This window comes from Populus trichocarpa, chromosome 6 (assembly GCF_000002775.5).
Source record: "Populus trichocarpa isolate Nisqually-1 chromosome 6, P.trichocarpa_v4.1, whole genome shotgun sequence".
Taxonomy (NCBI): domain Eukaryota; kingdom Viridiplantae; phylum Streptophyta; class Magnoliopsida; order Malpighiales; family Salicaceae; genus Populus; species Populus trichocarpa.
Genome location: NC_037290.2, coordinates 1,710,876 through 1,730,186, shown reverse-complemented (window position 1 = coordinate 1,730,186; position 19,311 = coordinate 1,710,876). Strand labels below are relative to the sequence as shown.

General features: G+C 33.8%; 3 protein-coding genes across 8 annotated transcripts; 1 reads left to right on the top strand and 2 right to left on the bottom strand.

Moving 5' to 3' along the window:
- Positions 1-284: 284 nt before the first annotated feature.
- LOC7479627 (protein ZINC INDUCED FACILITATOR 1) lies at positions 285-6,847 on the bottom strand. Of its 6 annotated transcripts, XR_002982572.2 has the most exons (18): positions 6,568-6,846; positions 6,051-6,091; positions 5,572-5,632; positions 5,372-5,474; positions 5,184-5,286; positions 4,633-4,686; positions 4,488-4,550; positions 3,747-3,796; positions 3,570-3,645; positions 3,212-3,385; positions 2,993-3,080; positions 2,545-2,630; positions 2,341-2,448; positions 2,166-2,210; positions 1,964-2,052; positions 1,368-1,411; positions 818-1,124; positions 285-642 (listed from the first exon to the last, which is right to left on the bottom strand). XR_002982572.2 is itself a non-coding variant. In XM_024604111.2 (17 exons), exons 1-17 carry the CDS (start codon positions 6,716-6,718, stop codon positions 635-637), a joined length of 1,344 nt encoding a protein of 447 aa, XP_024459879.2. In that variant the 5' UTR covers positions 6,719-6,847; the 3' UTR covers positions 285-634. The 6 variants fall into 6 exon arrangements, 5 of the variants coding, with proteins under 5 accessions (XP_024459879.2, XP_002307932.3, XP_024459880.2 ...); XM_024604111.2 differs by lacking the exon at positions 818-1,124 and having other exon boundaries at positions 6,568-6,847; XM_002307896.4 differs by lacking the exon at positions 285-642 and having other exon boundaries at positions 644-1,124.
- A 3,859-nt stretch (positions 6,848-10,706) lies between these two features.
- Positions 10,707-14,040, top strand: LOC7495656 (L-2-hydroxyglutarate dehydrogenase, mitochondrial). Its single transcript, XM_024604762.2, has 5 exons — positions 10,707-11,055; positions 11,674-11,955; positions 12,070-12,506; positions 13,115-13,274; positions 13,604-14,040. The coding sequence occupies exons 1-5, from the start codon at positions 10,759-10,761 to the stop codon at positions 13,715-13,717; spliced, it is 1,290 nt and encodes a 429-aa protein (XP_024460530.2). The 5' UTR covers positions 10,707-10,758; the 3' UTR covers positions 13,718-14,040.
- A 329-nt stretch (positions 14,041-14,369) lies between these two features.
- Positions 14,370-16,950, bottom strand: LOC18099788 (probable U3 small nucleolar RNA-associated protein 11). Its single transcript, XM_052453531.1, has 9 exons — positions 16,903-16,950; positions 16,714-16,803; positions 16,512-16,603; positions 16,339-16,421; positions 16,172-16,187; positions 15,868-15,951; positions 14,894-14,993; positions 14,719-14,814; positions 14,370-14,637 (listed from the first exon to the last, which is right to left on the bottom strand). Exons 1-8 carry the CDS (start codon positions 16,948-16,950, stop codon positions 14,722-14,724), a joined length of 606 nt encoding a protein of 201 aa, XP_052309491.1. The 3' UTR covers positions 14,370-14,637; positions 14,719-14,721.
- Positions 16,951-19,311: the final 2,361 nt, after the last annotated feature.

Genomic DNA, 19,311 nt, shown 5'->3' with positions numbered 1-19,311 from the left:
CTTCTCTACAAAATTAAATTCAAATAATCATTTTAAAAAAAATTAATTTATTTTATACCATTTTTAATTTTCTTTTTCGAACATGCTGATCCTTGTTTTTCAAGTGTTTTTTTTTTTGTTTTTTTTAATGTTTAGCTTGTTCTTTTTTGGCAGGACCCGCCAACTATATACAATTGTTTTTGGATAATATGATTTAGTCCTTACAATCTAACTTGGAGCCCACCTTAGTCCCTGCTAGGCTGAAATGAAATGAGTGCGATCCATTAAAAACTGCATCCCGAGACTTATCAGAGCTAACATTTAATGTTTCTTCAATTAAAAACTTTGGGGATGATTTTGTAAACACTTTACTGCATGGACTAAATCAAAACCTACAAGAAGTTGCAGCACTATATCACACTAGACATTACATCTTGTTCAAGCTGCCCTTGTGAGAGATGTGAAGCAGAACTTCAATCCATTTTGTAATTATGAATGGGACAGGATATCCAGTAGGTGTTTGTCTCGAGGCCAGTTCATTGTCCAGGCATATGTAACCAGAGGGATGATAATAATCATGTGAGACTAGAAGTAGTTTCAGATCTTTTACAAGCCCACCAAAGTTTGAAAATGAGAGAAGGAACTAGAGCAGATGTCATATATCTGCATAAAGAAAACGTTACTAGCTGTTAATATCACAAGAGTTATGATGACATTTGATTACTGTCTCGAGATAGAAGAAACGGGGAAATAATAAATATACAATCCATCTCATGCAGACAAATTCAATCAATACAAGGGCTGCTAGAGATGCAAGTTACCAATCCTTGATCCTTACCAAGCCAGAAGAAAATATGCATGAAGGCACCTCTTCTGTGGTTTTCAGGTTGATTACAGGTGGGAACGGTACAAAAATCCTACATAAGGTGATACACTTGAGGGTCGGCTGAAGTTGAAGAATTGGGCTAGCTACGGGAAAGAATTTGGAATCAATCTTCATGGTTTTTTAGCCTCTGTTGGTTGATGTGAACCTTTGAAATTGAACTAGGAAATGTTGTCATCAGGAAGGGCTAGAAATGGTTTGAAGGTCAAGAGCAGTCCTATGACCTCGATCATGTTAAGGAGGAAGAAGATCATTTGATCACCTGCATTGCAAAGGATCATTCAGAAGCTTTCATCTTATGCAACCAGGCTTCAACTATCACAATTTTAGGGCACCATATATATGTTAAAACTTCCCTGACTAGGCCTAGGAGGCTGTTTCTGTATTAAGGGCAATCAGATTTATTACCAATCTATAAATTCCAATTAGGTGGTCTGAACAATTGTTCTTTCCCTTCGAAAAACTAGTCTGAGAATTCTTTATAGGGCCTGCATAACTTCTTTACCTGGAAAAAAGAAAGCATCCTGACGCTTTTGTGCCCAAGAGAAGCTGTAAATATAGAAAGCACGGTCAACTGTTGTGAAATACTGCTGGATATGTTTAAAGCACAACATATAATTTAGTAGAAAGGCTTATGATCCACACTTAATTATGCAATGAAATCCACATACAGTGTAACATCTTATTGTCTATGCAGTATAGACTCTCGTCAAGCATTTTTCCTGTTGACCCAAAATATTCTAGAAGAAGTTCTTGAATGTTTGGATGAACCAATAAGGAATGTGAAGAGTCCTCAGTGTGTTGTGCATTGGTTCATGATACTGAAGTTTTTTTTAGGCTAGCAAGGCACCTTGGATGCATTCCAATGACACTTTAAAATGTCAGTGCAAACATGTTTGATGTAATGCAAGATGATCATATGTAGGAATTCAGCCGTAAGACGAGGGACACGTTCAGCTCATTTTTTGTGCATGAAATGTAAAGCTCTTCAAACATGTTTCATAGCTTCTAGGATTAGATTAATATAGTGCACCAACAATTTGAATCTCACAGTAACGAAACTAGCCAATTCATTCAATCGAGGCTCGAGATGATACTTACAGAGAACCCCCAGCAGCTGGACCAATTGCTTTGAAAAGGGACATGGCAGACATCGAAATTCCATTTGCAGCACCTCTTTGTTGTTGTGTCTGACATTAAGTTCAAGCAATGCATTTTACAAAATGCCGTTGTTTACCCATAACCTGTTGCTAAGATACAAGATAAAGAGAGAAACATAGAGCCAAAAGAAGGGTAAAGTTACCACTGATCTATTTTGCAGAAGGAACAATCCTGTTGTGATTGATACCTACACAAGTCAAAAAGAAATGGTAGTGATTGGTGAAAAAATGTGAAAGCTTTTACGAAACCTTTTGGACAATATGGTATAATTTGCACTCTAAAATCAATATGTTAATGGCACAAACACAGACACTTACAGCGAGTACGTTCTTCAGGATGGAAGCGCAGTTGATCAGCAGCATGAGGGCAAGGCCTTTCAGCATAGCTAGAAAAGGGTAACTAGATAGCAATGGAATGGTCAAGACCTTCACAAACAGCAAGAAAATATTATATAAAAAACATGACTTCAACAAATACAGATGCAAGATGATTTTTAAGCAGAAAGTTTGTTAAGGACATACTGCTCCTATGCGAGATACCATGACAGGTCCAAAATTTCTCTCAACCAGTGGGTATATAAATAGCTGAAAGAGTAGCAGTCCAAGGCCTAGCAGATTGGAAGACAAAAAGGAAATTAATGGAAAAAGAAAGTGAAGCAATAATGCACAGTCACAACTAATGACAAGCCTACATCTATAGCGTTCGGTTTCTGTCTCAGATTAAAAAAAAAAAAAACAGAAATAGCAGGGACATGTCTCGAGAGTACAGAAATTTCTCTTCAACTAAACATGTTTCTGTCTCTTTATACATGCCCCTTCAGTTCTTGAACACTAACCAAACACAAAGTGATGAAGTGAGTGATATCACATGCATAACATCTGACAACGCTGGAATTGATATTGTTAACCTGACAAGGGACACAATTTTAAATGTTTAATCAATTATATGATGCTGGCTGGTATCTACTACCTGAAAATGCAAGAACTTCACCAACATCTGCAGTGGAAAAGCTCAATCCTCCATTCTTCCTAGGACTAACAGCCCATAATGAGAAAATCTGTGGTCAGAAAATAACCAGTTTGTGATCAAGCATGTTTGTTAATGAATACAAATTACTTAGAAAAGAAAAATCCCCAGAAGGGAAATATGCTCAAGGTGAACGAGCTTAGTATTATTAGTGAATATTACCTCTGCATAGGCCATATCATGAAGTTGGAACACACAGTACACAATAATAGATGATATCAAGGGCCAATTTTTCAGTAGGCTTTTCCGAGGAGAGTTAGACTCGAATGCGGCAGCCCCAAGCGCTACAGAATCATTGCACTCTTCGCCATTTCCTACATGACTGTGCAGTGTCTCCTGCAGAAATTTTCAGGCTCCATGTTAAGCTATATGAAGCTCTGATAAGAAGAACACACAGATATGTATTGAGAATATCTAATCAACACACTTAAGCTTCTGAGCAGTGAATAGTAAACTATCGATGATTTAACCAGGGAGAATCGGACGAGAAACAAGTTTAACAATTCGTACAGCAACATACCGGAAGCAAGCAACAAACGGCAATTACTCCCACAGAAAAGATTGATATCAAAAGGCAAGGTAAAAGATATGGAAACCTGCAATGCCATCCATGTTGAGGAGAGTTTAGCAGAAATGAAAGGCAAAAGATTGTTACAATAAGGAATGAAATATGAAAACTAGAAACACTAATGCTTACCTTCCGAAAAGAGAATCGGTAGAAAATATGTTTGGATATTTCTGTGCGGGCTACAACATCAACACTTCCAAGGTTAATTGATAAATAAGTAATTTAATTGAATTAAACAGAGAAATCTCATCTCTTTGATAAATAGTTTGATGATTTCAGTACAAGTTTATTTAATATTCTTGCAACACACATGCATAGAAAATTTCATTACAATTCACGATCAATACTGATATATGATGTGGAAGATGTGGTTGTGTTTATGGACTAGATAGACAAGCCAAAATTCATAAAAAAGTCTAGCATGGAATTTGACAATAACAACTATAATTTCATATCCGATCATTAAGCGAGGCTTAAATTTAATGAGGAGTTTCTATATATCTAATTCGATACGCTTGTTTTTAAAAAACCTTCAAATTAGACACAGAAGATATTGTTAAAATTATTTTCATAATTAATTTTAATTACTTTTTCAATTTAGATTTAGATTCTTTTGGTTTGATCGGTTGTAACCTCTATATAGTGTTTTTTTTCATGAGATTTATGAATTAAGATTTTTCCAGAAACTCAAAATTTTCAAAGTTTTATCTACCGATAAGAGTAATAACATTAGAACTTGATAGCTCTAGTTTCTTTCTCCACAGCCTGTAACTGTAAGAATTCAGGAATTGAGAAACTCTAGCGCTATACGCTGCGTCAAAATCATCTTTTAACATTGTCTTTGATTTGTCAGGGTGCATCAAGAAGTACCTGAGCAAGAAATCCTCCAAGAGCAGGACCAATGACTAATCCAATACCCCATGATGTGCTGATCTGAAACAAATACATTCCTTTCAATATTTCATATTAAACTACAAGTATTCTTCAACAATCTATACAGTTGAGGCTCTCTTACAATGGACATTCCCAGAGCTTGATATTCTTTACGGCAAACTTCTGAAGCATATGCCTGGTCAAATGAGGACACTCAAAATATGCACAATAATTTCCAACAGAAGGCAGTGCAAACAACAGCAGTGTTAAGCACTGGTACAGAAGAACAATCGTTTCTAAGCTACACATCCAAGTAACACAGGAAGAAAGGCCAGATGGCCTCCTCCAAAGAGTAGCAGGCATTGTTTAACTGTTAAATCAACCACATAGCCCACAAGCAGTCCATACAGGACACCAGTAGGCAAGGCAGAGAGGGCCCTCGGCTTAAAAATCTTCGAGCAGCACACAAATAAAAGAAAATGGAGTTCTCCGAGGGCTCATGTTCAGGCAATACAAAGATGAAGTTTCAGAGGTTGACTTCAAAATTGGTCTCCACTTCCATCATTAAGATGCAAGAACTTGATTAAACTTGGAATTGCATGAAAATGAAACTGTTTCCTATAGAAGCTTTCAGGAAAACTGAGAATGATGTAAGGAACAGTAAGCCAATAAAACATCTCAAAAGAGAAGTACCCTCATTGGACCAAGAATACCACACAAACTTCCAAGAAGAAACCTGGTAGAAACTGCCATCCAAAAGTTTGTACTAAAGCCGAAAAGGGTATTGAAAATAACCCTGAAATATGAGGGAAGTTAGGGTTACATGTTACTGATGAACTCTTGAACAATTACACATAAAAGAGATGTACAGCAACACTTACACTGATATTGTGCCAAACATTATAACCGGTTTTCGACCATATCGATCGGCAATCATTCCCCACAGCACAGAAGTTAAAGCTCTTCCAAACATAAAAGCAGATCCTTCGGGAGATGAATGGTGCAATGAGAATTGAGGAGCTCAAACAAGATATTTATGTAAACAGACCGAGTACAAGTCATATGTAAAAGACTTTCTCACCCACATAGCCAGCATAGTAGCCAATGTCCTCCTCTCTTTTTGCAATGTGGAAGTCCCTTATCTGCAGAAATTTTTTTTGCAAGATCACCACATAAGTACGAGTGAAGAACATGAAAGAAGAACAGATTGACAGATCCACTATCACTGAGATCTTTCATGATCATGGCCCACAGGCACCTTAGTGCCGTACTTTTACTTAATTTGGGTGTCAAAACAGCAGCAAGGATTATAATGCCAAAAAGCAACCTGGTTTACATGTCCTGCTATCAGCCAACATTAAGAACCACATCCCTTCTTAATTTGTTGCTCAAATGCTCCATTTACTAGGTGCTACTCTGCTGATAACCTCGAACCCCCCCCCCCCTCCCCCCATCCCCTGCCGCTAATACAAACACTGGGAAAATTCCTCAAGCTATAGGTATGTGAACCATCAGTGCCAAATCTCAAGTAAGCCTAATTTTCCAGAATAACATGCTCACCATGAAATATAGGAAAGGAAAGAGAGACGATATAGGCAAAGCTGCAGAAGTCAAAACCACAAAACACAGATATTAGAGGGCAATTCCAATACCTTAAACCAAAGCATTTAATTCAGAAAATTTCAGTGACAATAAATGAAACATCAGCCCTTGCAACTGCTCTTAACCTGCACAAAATGAAAACTTCATTAGCAGCAAAATTGTGTGTGAATCCCTGACCTTTTTGTACAACAAATCTTGTTTCCTAATCAACAACAATATTTTCCTGAACAGTGTCTCAAAACAAACTGTTTCATTGAACAGTCATCCGAAACAAATTGAACAGTGCACAAATGCAATGCAAACCCATTCAAGAAATCTCCAGGTACCACCTCTCTTCCCAAGAGGCGCGTTTCAAGAACGAAACCTACCACGAGGTCATGAGTCCAAGGTGGGATAATAAATACCTCTTGTGGGCCAATTATGCAGCAGAAATGGGCTAACAAATCAAGAACCAAGTCTTTGAATGATACTTAACCTGCACAAAGGACAACAATCCCGACATAGAGCAAATGTTTAAAAGGGACACCAGTGTTTGTCTCTTTGAAATGTTCAATCTTGCAACCTGGGCAATCCTCATGGTACTTGTTCTTCTTCAACAAGGATTCTCCAATCCCATTCTCAGCCATCTTGACTCACTACAGATTTTTTTTCTTTTCTTGTGTTTGAAAACTAGTTACTTTTGTAAGAGAAAGCATCATGCTTTCCTTTTATTAATTATGGCATCAGAAACTTTTCCGGGCATGAGTTGGGTTAGCTTTCTTGAATGGAACTGTTTGACTACCCTTTAATTTGAAAAAGGCTTCCTTAATTCTTAAGCTATCCTCTCTCTTTCTATTTTGTGGGAATCGAATCATGGAAAGCCAGTGCTCAAGCAGTTTGTCTATGCGGCCAATCACGTACGCAACCAATTGTATTTTAAACTGTGATTAGCCATGCAAAAATATAAAAATGATGTTTTTTTAATTAATTATATTTTAAACTATTAGCCGTATATATTTTTGTTTTTACATTTTAAAAATATTTTTTTAAAAAATAAATTTTTTATTTTAAATTAATATTTTTAAATATTTTCAGATCATTTAAATACACTGATATCAAAAATAATTTTTTAAAAATAAAAAATATATTATTTAAATATATTTTCAAGTAAAATACAAGTCACACTCTGAATTACATCCTTAAAACGCATAATAGTCAGATGCTTAGATTTTGTGATAGAAATATCGTGTGATAAATTTTCACTATCAAATATATATAACAATCTCTAAAAGTTCTGAATTAAGGGATTCATAATTTTATTTTTTGAAATTAAACTTAATGATTAAGAAAGGATTATATTCCTTTTCCAAGTATGACCATGAACAAAAAATTCTTTAAAATTCAATTTAGAAATCGTTCTATGTTTATTTGATCTAAATTAATTATGATTTTTTTAAAAAAAATTCAGATGATATTATTTTAATAAAAAAAATTAAGTATGACCGGATTGCATACCCCTACATTAATTTAATATATTATATAAGTTTGAATAATTTTCTTAACAACTCTAAGATTTTAACTCAACTCGTATCGTAGTTTTAAAGACAAGAATGGATAACATCAATGGGATTATAAGCTTCTGATGTTTGCAAAACCATCTGTGTCTTTGTTTGTTGTTAGATGTCGGTTGTCGGCACCAGTTTGAAACAATGGGGTCCAGCTTGGGTGGGCCTTTTGACTTAGGAAAGATGGAATTTTAAAAGCGAAAAAATGACGGATGATGAATGATGATGGCAAACGATTATGTAAATTGTGGTTTCTAATTGTTTTTATAAAAGAAATATATGAAAATAATATTTTTTTAATTTTTAAAATTTATTTATAATATTAGTATATTAAAATAATGTAAAAATACTATAAAAAAATAAGCAAAAAATAAAATTCAAAATTTTAAAACACATGGTTTTTACGACAAAAACAAGCATGTTCTAAAACAAAACATGTTTTGTTGTGACACTGTGGTAATAGTAATAATTAAAAAAATCATTAAAATTAAAAGTTCAAAGAACCTCTCATGTGGTGTTTTGTTTTCAATTTTATCTTGTGGCAATTATTATCATACCAGCTAATTTCATGATCTGATCTAAAATTTAAATGGATTAATTTAGGTTAATTTGAATTGATTTATAGTGCTGTTTTATTCTAAAAAAAATTAAAATAAGATATTTCTTAAAAATCAAAATCAAAATCAAACTAGATTCTACTTGAATTTTGATAAAGTACTTGGTTGACTCTTCAAGTTTATTATATTTATGTGAGTGACTTTAACTCTGTTCAATTATAAGACTCTTATAAAAAATTCAATTATAAGACTCTTATCATATTTTAAGTCAATAAGTTACTAGATCAACCTATCAAATCAAATCAAGTTTAATAACATCAATTAGAAGTCGAATTAAATTTTTTATGATAATTTATATACCGACATTGCGTTTTATATATTTATTTGTTAAAATACTTATATATAGTTGTGATTATAGTGGAATTAAAGAAACATTTTATTAATAATGCTAAATATTTGAAAAATATAATAATAAAAAACTCAAAAAATACACATGGATTTTTAAATTTGTGGAATCTACAATTGGATTTCACTTTAAAAATTATATAACGATCCATGTGTATTTTTATTTTTTAATATTTAGCAGAATTTTTATGAAATTATTTGTGATTTTCCACCAAAATTTTCATTTTAATCATTAAAGTATTTTAGGCTAATTTTCATATATTTTGGACAAGCCATCCATCATACACCCAGTTTTACACGTTTTTGAAAAAAGGTCTTCAGCAGAGAAAAAGGAGAAAGATTAATTTAGTCAAGAAATGAATGTGAACAAATGCTGTAGGCATAAAGATAATATGCTGAAGCATGTTTGGTATTCTTCTATCCACAAGTCTTGCGATGATCTACCTAATTACTTCGTGCAATTCCTTCTCAGAAGCTTGTTTTGCTGCTACTAAATCTGATTTTGAAGATTCATTCTCCAGATTTACTGTACAATCTGGACTATGGCCTACGCTTCTTCTCTGAACGGCGGCGCCTTCTGCTGTGTTGCATCGAAGATTTTATTTTTTTGTTCCTACGTTTAGAAGATTTCATTTAGTTCCATTTCAGAAAAAAAAATCCGCATGTTCTTAGAGCCGCTCAAAAGTAAAAATCCATCAAGACATCAGCAGAGAGCATTTTGATTGAAGTTTTTGTACGTGCCTTGATGATGAGCAAGGCCCTTGGAAATTAGATTTATCTTTTTATTTTTTTTAATTAACATAGGTATCCGGGTCAGCTTACGCGCACCTCAACTAATTTTACGGGTCCTAAAATTAAGGACCATGTAAACCTCCAATAGCCATCATATTAGCAACTACAAGATTCGAATCGGAGATAATAAAGAAAATCAACCTTTTAATTTTAAACTCTTAGCACTTCACCACGTACTAAATGATTTAGATTTATCTTTTTTGTTTTTGTAAAAAAAGAAGTTTAGGATTTCCTAGTTTTAAACCATTTAAAATCTTGCATTTATTGGGTTTTTTTTTGTTGTGGGATTTTCTTGTTGAATTTCTTGGTGTTTACAAGTATTTTTGTTTCTTAAAATATTGTATGAAACTGGAACTTCGTTTTCTTTTAGTATCTTCTCCCTATTTCCTGTACTAGACCAAGTAGCCTTCTCCCCTGCTAGTGTAACTTTATTGGGGTCATCGGGTTTTTCAATTTTCAAAGCAAAAAACTGACCTAGACTAAATCGAATCGATTTAGTTTGGATTGGGTTAATTTTTTTAAAAATTACAATTCATAGTTCGATTGAAATTTTGAATTAAAACTGAACTAAACTATACCATGAACACCCACAAGCTTACTACTTGCAGTAAGGTATAGGTTTGATTGGATTTTTTAACATAAAAATAAATATTCATGTGCAGAGAGAAATTCTTTGACATTGTCAATAAAACTGGTTCAAACTTAAAAACTCTTGCTCCGACTATTTGTTTAGCAAGAATTTCAAATTAAATTAGTTAAAAATTATTTTAATGTGATTTTTGGATAACTAGAGAAAATATAATTTGACTTTTAAAAAAATTCAAACCATGTTTTAAAAAATGTGTTGCTTGCTCATTATATGATAGCCAGAAAATCAAGAGATCAGTTGGGTTTTGACTCTAAATATATTTTTATCTAAAATACTTAATAAAAACATTTATAAATCATATATCAATCCAAAACACTCTAGAATAAACAAAAAAAAAGAAGTAAAAATCAACCGTTTTAGACATATTTATTAAAAAAAAATCATCATTATTGAATTATTTTCATTAGATAAAACTTGTCGATAGAAAAATCAATATTTTTTTAAATAGAACAATTAAATATATATAATTTACAAATAAATTATCATTGTCTTCTTTCATTTCCGTTTTAAAAATATATATATTCATTTTAAAATTATTTTAAACATAAATTTAAAATTATTTTTTTATCTTTATTTTTTATAATTAAAAACATTTTTGTACTTTTTATACATCTATACTAACAAAAAGTACCCTTGAGCATATAAAATTGCCAATAACATATGGCACATCACACGAACAGAGAACTTTCGTTTTCAAAGAGGAAGGCCAAGAAAGAAAGATGCTGCCGCGGTTGAAGCAAACACTTCAAAGCTTAAAGAGAACAGCAACAATCTCAAAGGCTCAAGCAATCAAGAATTTGAGCACCCAAATCAAGAAAGAAGATGTCCCAACAGAGAAACTAGACTGTGTGGTTATAGGAGCAGGAGTGGTGGGGATAGCAATAGCTAGAGAGCTTGCTTCCAAAGGCAGAGAGGTTTTGGTCCTTGACTCTGCCTCCACTTTTGGCACTGGCACCAGTTCTCGCAACAGTGAAGTCATTCATGCTGGCATCTACTACCCTCCTGATTCTCTCAAGGTCACACCCCATCTCTTTACTTATTAAAGTATCATGAGTAGATTATAACTTAGTTCTTGTATTTTCAAGTTATTAATAAGCGAATCCTCCTGTCAAAAACCCTATATTTCATTCCTATGCTTTCATATTTGTTTATAATTTAGCCCTTCATTTGGCTATCCATTGCTTAGGTCCTGAGCATATACTTGGATAGTAGTCAGTAATTTCCTTGAGTGAAGAAGGTTCTGATCCAAGTAGTTGCGGTTTCTTCTAGTTATACGAGAACTGCTCCATTTGTATAGCTTAAGGTCCTTTGACCTTCTGATAAACCAAAAAAAAACTACAAACAAGTTGGTTGTCATAGTTGGTCAAGGAATTAAGATGTAATTTTAAAAATTAGAGGGGATAACCTTAATTTTGTTGACAAAGTTATAATTTGCTCAAATATCATTGATGGTTGCTGAACTGATAATTGATTTACATGTGAAGGATGCATTTTGCATGTGTCAGGATAAGAGGGAAATGAGTTTAGATTCTTTTATAGGAAAAAGACCATTGCTAAGTGTATATAGTTGTTTTAATGGTTATGCAGTGTTGTGTTTGAGGGAAATCAAGATGGATTTTCTTATTTTTGGACAGGCTTTATTTTGTGTGAGGGGAAGAGAATTGCTGTACAGATATTGCTACGAACATGGGGTGCCATGTAAACAGATAGGGAAGCTAATAGTTGCAACTGGGCCATTGGAGATTTCGAAGTTAAATGAGTTAATGAATCGTGGAACTCAAAATGGGGTTGATAATTTAAAGATGTTGGAGGGTTTTGAAGCCATGAAAATGGAACCTGAATTGCAATGCAAGAAAGCATTGCTATCACCTGTTTCTGGAATTGTTGATTCTCATTCACTAATGCTATCTTTAGTGGTATGTGTCGAATCTTTCTATGTGACATTCTAAAATAGAAGTATGGTTATATCTTCTATACTTTGTGAGTCATGGTTGCTTATTGACAGGGATATCAACCCAATTTGAATCCAGGGAGAAGCTGAAAATAATGGAACAACTTTCTCTTATAACTCTACAGTCATCAGTGGCCATCTGGAAGGGAATTGCCTGCACCTCTATATTGTTGAAAGCAAAGATCTTGAGAATTGGAATGGAGACTATCCATTGCATCCAGAGCTTGTACTTGTTCCTAAGCTTGTAGTGAATTCTGCAGGATTGAGTTCCCTGGCCCTTGCAAAGAGATTTCATGGCCTAGATAATGGTATAATTCCTCCAGGGTTCTTTGCTCGTGGTTGCTACTTCACCTTATCAAGTACAAAGGTTCCTCCTTTTGAACATTTGATATATCCTATACCTGAGGATGGTGGCCTTGGGGTGCATGTTACTCTGGATTTGGATGGCCATCTCAAGTTTGGCCCGGATGTTGAATGGATTGATGGCATAGATGATGTATCAAGCTTTCTAAATAAGTAACCTTTCTTTAGTCCATTGTTCTTTCTCTACATGATTTAGAGCCTTTTTCAAAAGCTGAGCAGCCTAGTTATTAACATCAGTAACTTAATTGCATGCTCCTGTGAAGGAGAAAATTTAAAGGAAGATTCTTCCTTTTGAATTCTTCTTCTGTAGCATTAATATGAATTATAGACAACTGTGTTTGTTAAATTCTTCTGAATGCTTCACAAATCGTCTTGTATTGATTTAATAGCCGGCATGAGGAGCGATTTTCTCTCAAACCGTAGCAGTATTGTTCCTTCATGTAACACACAGACATACTTGAGCACATACCTATGCTACACATGTTAATTTACTTGTTTTGAGCCACAGAACTCTGTTTTATTGGTTTCCTTACATCATTCCCTTTTGTTCTCCGAGGCATTTGAGCAAGAACTTGAATTTAATTGCTTATTAGAGATGCATTTTAACTTTCAAATGAAATGTTTAAATTGGTTAACAAGTAGAATGAACTTCATGCCAATGCTGCTGCGGATGGACAATAAGTATGCAGAAGCCTTTTTTTTTCTTTCGAATTTTGCATCTTCTGTGTATAGAATTTAGTTATTGTATTTTTTCATTCCAGGTATGATTATTCCGTAAGTGCCAGTCGTGCAGAGAGATTCTACCCAGAGATAAGAAAGTACTATCCAAATCTAAAGGATGGATCACTGCAGCCAGGCTACTCAGGGATTCGACCGAAAATTTCTGGTCCTCGACAGTCTCCTATCGACTTTGTAATACAGGTAATTTGAGCACTCTCGTTTCTCTTGTGAATCATCACTTACATGTCAGTGCACATTCTCATACAGCTGGCTAACATGATTTTAACTCCTAAGAAGTTGAATCCTGTTTTAGATTAGAAGACTGAAACTCAGCTTCACATGATCGCGAACATGTCTAACTGATTTGTTTGCCATGTTCATGAGCAACATTGAGTCAAGCAACATGTCATATTTTCTTTTGTTACCCCTTTATAGTTTCAGATTTCACAGGCATCTTTAACTTCTCGTTAGTGTTTGAGGGCATAATACATGCTGGATTATGGATTATGAATTTTTCGTTTTTCAAGCAGGGAGAGGATATCCATGGGGTGCCTGGTCTTGTTAACCTCTTTGGAATTGAGTCCCCTGGCCTAACTGCAAGTATGGCTATTGCTGAGCATATAGCTTCCAGATTCTTGAAGTGACAGCATGCTTTAAGTTTTGGATTTCATTTCAAGAACATTTTCATTCTTTGCGTGAGAGGTGTGATGATTAAGGATGCAGACTTCAAGTTCAGCGATGACTGATGAACGCATTCTCCCCTTTAATATTGAGACCATACTTCAACTTACTGGCTTCTGCTAGTGTGGTGGTGTTTGATTTGCTGAGAGATTGCCATGTTTTAAACTTGAATTCCTGAAATCTGTCAGCATTATTGCTTGCTCATGCAGAATCGCATTTGTGCATCAATTTTAATATTACGAGAGAGGCATTCCCATAGTAAATTCAAGCTATACTTGGCCAGAAATCCAGTCTTCAAATAATTGCCATGACAATTACATTCACCATTCCCCTGATTGATAGTACGAGTCCTACATAGTACATACTCATCCGACACAGTTTGCTATAGGTCTTGCTAGAACTGAGTTCCAGATAGTATTGGGCATCACTTTTTCTTCTTCTTCTTTTGTGATTTCGAGTCGGGTATCGCGAGATTTCAATTTTTAGGCAATCTTCAATGTTAAATATTTTGAATACATTTCTAGAATCAAGTTTTTGTTCCAATCAAAAGAAATGATTGTTAGAACTGATTGCATGTTCCAGGTTTAGGTATTTGTACATTGTCACACGTACGTATTAAAAGTTCAAAATGCTGCCCTTAATTAAGAGCTGATTGCATGTTTTGCTTGCTTCTTATTTCGTTAAAAACTACAGGATTATGGATGTAAAGGAGTGACACAGATCAGATTGAAAAATGATGATCAAAACTCCTAGGTGCACCGGCAGCTGAGATCAACATCCTCTTAATTGGACAGTCAGTTCTTCCAGCTGACATGGAGCTTATACTGCCACGCTTGGTTGGCAATCCAACTGAAGGAATTTCACTTCTTTCACGGCATCATTCCTGAAAATATTATTCAAATGCACGAGCTTAATAGAGGTGCATGCACAGATTGATAATGCGGCCAACAGCTCAAGACCACACCTTTCACCGCTTTCGTTCTGGACGCCACTTGAATACTGGTTTTCTAGGTGGACAATCAATCTCATCTTCACGCAGTTTGCGCTTTTGTCCCTTTTTCTGTTATTAAATGGAAGATTCATTTTCCAAAATTTCTATGAATAACCTAATATGGCAAGTAAAAGCAAGAACTGGATACCTGTAATTCCTTCTGCAGTGCCATATCCATGTATATTTTCTCCAACTGCTTTGATCGGTTCTTCCGGGCCTCAAGCTCTCTGTAGGAACAGGCCATTTTTCTGCCCATGGAACAATGAAACTATTATGTTGGGAGATGGGACAGACAAAATATAACTAGCCTATACCAGAATAGAAAAGAACAGACAGGCCATAAAAAAAAGTTACATTGATTAACGATAGAAAAAACATCTAAACCACAAATCCTCCCGGGGAGGTTGGTGGTAATGGATGAACTACTACACGAGCTTATGGTAAAGAACACTATTATAGGCCAAGCAGTGTCTCTAGAAATAGCACCATCTGGTATCAACTATTAGCTGGATGAATGTTTGAATTATCTTATATTTCGTAAACCTCCAAAGTCCCAGCTTCATTACAAGGAAATTTTAGCTTATGGGAGTTTCCAGCAGCAAAACATGGTTCAACAAGGAAGTTTCAAGGCCTTTACGGTGGGAGTGGTCATCAGCTCAAATTCACCTCCAGGGACATCAAATGATTGCACATGCCTGATCCCAATCAGAGGACTGTAGGGTTGAAGGAAAATGTAAGATGCTTGCTTGAACCAAGGAGAATTGCAGCCCAAAACAGGCAAGACCACGGACAAGGTTCTGTGCTCCAAGCACTTGGCTAACATGGAAAATTAAATTAAAAAAATCGAAAAACCATTCTGCTTGAATGCTATATTTTACAAAACCAACAAAGTTCAACTCTTGGAAGATTCCAACTAAATTAAATGACGAAGTGTACAAGTATTGCAGCAGACAGTTAGTATTGTGAATCAGTGATGAGTGTAAAGTTCTATGTAAGTGATTTCATGATCTTATCAAAAGAAGCATGGAATCCTCTTTACCTCTTAAAATGGTCAATCAAGTTCAACCATGGAAAAAGACACCCAAGATTAATTTGTCACACGAGACAAAAGTCGCCTTTTACCTTTTGATATTGTCAGGGACTTCTACACAAGTAGCTGTCATTTTATTTTGTGAAGATCGTGACTTCATCTCTTTAGCCTCCTCCCTGCAAGATACACAACAAGAAGAGATGAGGATCCATATCAAATAAAGAATCAATCACCACAAAAAGAGAACACTAAATCATGAATTTAGGATGAGGGAAAAAAGACACATGCTAATTGCAAGGCAAGCTTTCATGTTGCCCTCCAGCTCTAGCTCAATTTGTCAAGCAAAGTAGTAGCTAAATTTTATCACGGTGAGAATAATATGCTCCATTTTATCACCAGGTTTCTCTAGCTTCTATGACAAATACCATGGTGAATAACAGATGAGCATTGATTAGTTAGCTTTTCAATTTTCTACAGCAAACAATAGCATTTAAAATGATCATTACAAGAAAGAGTAGCAAAAAACGTTAAGTAGCAAAGTAAAAATGTGCTGAATCATTCACCTTTTTCTTTTTGAAGGACATATCCAGTATCTTGCGTCTTCATCAACATGAGTTCTTCTTGGGAGTATTTGTTTGCTTCGGTCCTACCAGAAAATGAAAAAATGATTTTTTTGAAATTTCAAAAATAAAAATATAAAAAAATGTAAACAAATAAGAATGAGAGATTATTTTACTGTGGCCGATGAACTCCACCAACTGTTCTGCTCTTAATCATTCCAAAGTAAAACTCATCAGGATTTCTCGATGCTGCTTTCTCTTTAAGCCTCTGTAAAGAAACATTGCCATAGCCACAGCCATGAACTTAGCAACATAAGACAACATTACAAGACACCAGACCTAACAAATCAGAATATACGATTCCAAACCAATTCTAACCCTTAAAGCTTCCTTTTTTTTGTGAAAAGCTTTAGCACGGTCAACATAGTCTTTATGTTTCTCAAGCAGCCCAATTTTTTCCTCGTTTGCCTGTCATTCAGAAATAAGATCAATAAACCAGAAAACACATGTCACCGCAACCACAAGCATTGCCACAGCTGGAAAACAAAACATGACTCACGGTTGTGCTCTCTCCTTGTGAGCCCTTCTAGGAATAGCATTCTTCAAGGATGACATTTTGTTTTTGTTCTTCCCGTTTAAGGGGAAAAAATCAAAATTAAACACACGAAGGCCATTCTTAAAAAAACACTAGAACTCGCCTTGCAAATTCACAAACTTATTAGTATAACAAAGCAAACTCAAAATTTATCAACAAAGCAATAAAAAATCATCAGACACAATGAAAATTCGACAAAATATAAATTCCCATTAAAAAGATGGAAACTTTGAATCAAGAAAAGTAAAGGGTACCTGAAACTTTCAGGGCTGAAATCTTCTTTGTCCTGAATAAACCCTGGCTAAAATCAAAACCCACTTTCCATAAACGGTTATGGTTCAAAAAGATTCGATCTTTTTTTGTTGATTTGTTAATCAAGGCAGAACCGGTAGCCACAGAGTCCGTGTAGAGAGGGGGGTTAGAAAGTCAAAGATGGCAAGGAGAGAGAAGGGTTTTGGAAAAACCTCAGCAGTCAGCTTAAGCGACAGTGAGTGGCCCATCAGGCTTAAGCCGTTTTGGGCTTGTTTCAAGGGCTTATCTACTAATGTTTAATTTGGGCTAGGCCTGTGTATCTCTTATGATGAGCCCAATTTTCTGGTTAAACTTGACTGGGCGTTTGTAATGTCAGAAGAGATCATGCATTTTCTCCCACGTGTATCCCGGCCCAGTAAAATTTTTAGTTTTATAGATTTATAAAAACTGGTGTGGGGGTAGCAATCAAGTTGTCAATTTTGGTGTTTCGTGAAATAAAATATTTTAGTTTTGGAGTATTTTAGTGTACTGTTTTAGGATTGTACTGTTTATATATATATTCAACAAATATAATTTAAATTCAAGATAAATTAATTATAAATTATGCAATACAAATATAATGTCAAACAAATATAATTTCAAATTTTAAAATATTTATAAATAGTCAAGATTAAATAGATCTTTAACTTAAAGTAATTCAACTTAAATAAAATATCAAAATATTATGAAAGTAAAATGTTTTAACACAAATATTTTAAATATAAAGTTAGGTCAATGTTATTAAGGCTAATGGAATCTAAAACATCCTTTATTTTGCTCAAATTCCTACAGAGTATAAACATGAATATAAATCATATATGTTAGTGATAAATCTAATTTTAAAAAATTAATATCATTGTTAATGAAAATAGTAATAATAATTGTTAATATTATTTTTAATATCATTGTTATTGAAAATAGTAATGAAAAAGAGATTTTTATACTTGGATGGTTTAATTAATTAAATTGAATAAGGTTCAATTTGATTCAATAGCTTTTTAAGAACGGAACGGAACATGTGGAATAGAACCGGAACCTTCCGGCCGAAATTTAGCTGAAAAATCCGGAATGGATCGAGATTTAAGATAAGATGAAAATTGTTCCATTTTGTTTTGTTTTTTGAATTTGTATGGAATGTTTCGGTCATTTCGAACGAAACGGAATGAAATTGACAACCTTGATAGCAATAGCATTTAATGTTAAAAAATAAATGATTGAGGTTATATTTTGAGGTTAATTTAAAACCTTAGGTTAGGATCACATGTTTTTGAGTCTTGAGGTAGCATTTTATTTCTATTGGAGATAGAAAAGATGTAAATAATAAAAATAAAGGAGGTGTCTCTCTTAATTTCTATTTTTTAAAAATATAAAATTCACATTAAAATTATTTCATAAACAAGTTTATTTTATAACCCGTTAATTTCATAAAAAAATATAAAACTTTTACACACACACTTATATTGAAATACTAAATAAACAAAATCTAATTTTGTTTATATCATATCTAACATGGTAGATTTCATAGCTTAAGGTGCACTAAACATTTCATAAAATGTATATTTTATTTTTTTATTCTGAAATATATTTTTGAGTTAGTTTTCTAGCATTAAAATCAAGTTTATTAATTTAGAGTCAGATTAGTATTGTGGCAGCGGTTACTTTTTAAAGTATTTTTTACTTTGAAATGCATTAAAATAATTTTTTTTATTTTTTATATTAACATATTAAAACAATATAAAAACATTATAAAAATAAAAAATTTTAATATTTTTTAAAAATTATTTTTCAAATGTAAATACAAACAAGTTCTAAATATAATTAGTTTTATAGTTAAAGAAATTCGCCTCACTTCTTGATTTTTCAGATTCAATTCTTAAGGAAAAACATGCACACAAAATCACACGAGAATAAACTTAGTATTGATCAACATGCATTCTAGTTGGAGAGTTTTCAACTTGTATTCGGTGCGTTTCAAAAACTTGCTTAGTTTTAAAAAATATTAAATTGATTTTTTTAATAATTTTATATGCTAATATAAAAAATATATATTTAATATATATTAAAAAAAACTAAAAAAACACGAAAGGTAT